At 67.5% G+C, this 1048-nt stretch overlaps 1 protein-coding gene across 1 annotated transcript in view; it reads right to left on the reverse strand.

Moving 5' to 3' along the window:
* Positions 1-943, reverse strand: part of TMBIM1 (transmembrane BAX inhibitor motif containing 1) — a 2916-nt gene extending 1973 nt beyond the window's left edge. The window contains exons 1-4 of the mRNA XM_019522816.1: positions 702-943; positions 482-546; positions 338-402; positions 189-235 (exon numbers count right to left, since the gene is read on the reverse strand). Coding sequence (XP_019378361.1) covers positions 189-235; positions 338-402; positions 482-546; positions 702-915 — 391 coding nt within the window. The 5' untranslated portion in view covers positions 916-943. The remainder of the gene's footprint in view (positions 1-188; positions 236-337; positions 403-481; positions 547-701) is intronic.
* Positions 944-1048: the final 105 nt, after the last annotated feature.

A 1048-nucleotide genomic window follows, 5' to 3' on the forward strand; every position in this document is an offset into this window, starting at 1 on the left:
CCCCTCCTGCCAGCCCTCTGCAGGGGTGGGAACTGAGGCAGGGAGGCCACCCATTGCCCCCAGGCAGGATCAGGCCCCAGCTGCCACGAGCTACAAGGGGGCAGGGCAGCCCAGAGCTCTCCAGGCACGGAGACCCCGACCCTGGTGGGGTTCACGGAGTGGGGGTTCAGGGGGTACTCACTAGGAGCTGTAGTACACGGCTATGTTCCTGCTCACGAAGGCTTTGATGGGGGAGCTGCAGGGGGCCAGGGGGCAGTCAGAGCCTGGCAAGGCCCCCCATCCTGCCCCCCAAAGCCAATGGCCCCCCATCCCCTAGGGCAGCTCTGCCCACACTCACACGAAGATAAAGATGGAGATGATGCCCACGGTGACCAATAGCTGCACCGAGATGATGGTGTAGACCTAGGGGGCAAATGGGGGGCCGTCACCCCCAGCCGGGGCAGGGCCAGGGCTGTGCCCCCTCCCCAATCCTGACTCCTACCTTACGGATGAAGGCATGCCGGACCTTCTTGTCATCCCAGTCGGTGGTCGCGATGCCGTCGTCCCCTGAGGGGGAAAGCTCCCTCAGTGCCCCCATCCTTCCCCCCTGGGCCCATGGGGCCCCCGGGTGCCCCCCATGTATGGGAGGGCACTGCCCCCTACAAAGGGGCACCCGACCCCTCCAGTTCTGCCCCCCCCCCCCCACAGGATGCTCTCCTTACCTAAATTCATAGGCAGCGTGGGCATGGGTGGCACCGGTGCCCCCGCAGGGGGGTACCCGTAGCCTGGCTGCCCATACGGGGCAGGCTGTGGGTACCCCCCTGGCTGTGGGTACCCCCCCGGTGGTGGGTACCCTCCCGGTGGTGGGTACCCCCCCGGCGGGGTTGGGTACAGGGGGTCCTTGTCATAGGGGAGGGGCTCATGAGGGTGCGACATGGCAGCTGCAATGGCCTCACACGTTCACCTGCGGAGAGAGGGGGGAGCCTGGTGTCACCCCTGGCATCCAGTGCCCCCAGGGGCAGCTCCAGGGGCTGGCGCAGGGGGTGCTGCAGTACCTGCCCCTCCTGGC

This window comes from Gavialis gangeticus, unplaced genomic scaffold, assembly GCF_001723915.1.
Source record: "Gavialis gangeticus isolate Ggan-Ray unplaced genomic scaffold, GavGan_comp1, whole genome shotgun sequence".
Lineage (NCBI taxonomy): Eukaryota > Metazoa > Chordata > Crocodylia > Gavialidae > Gavialis > Gavialis gangeticus.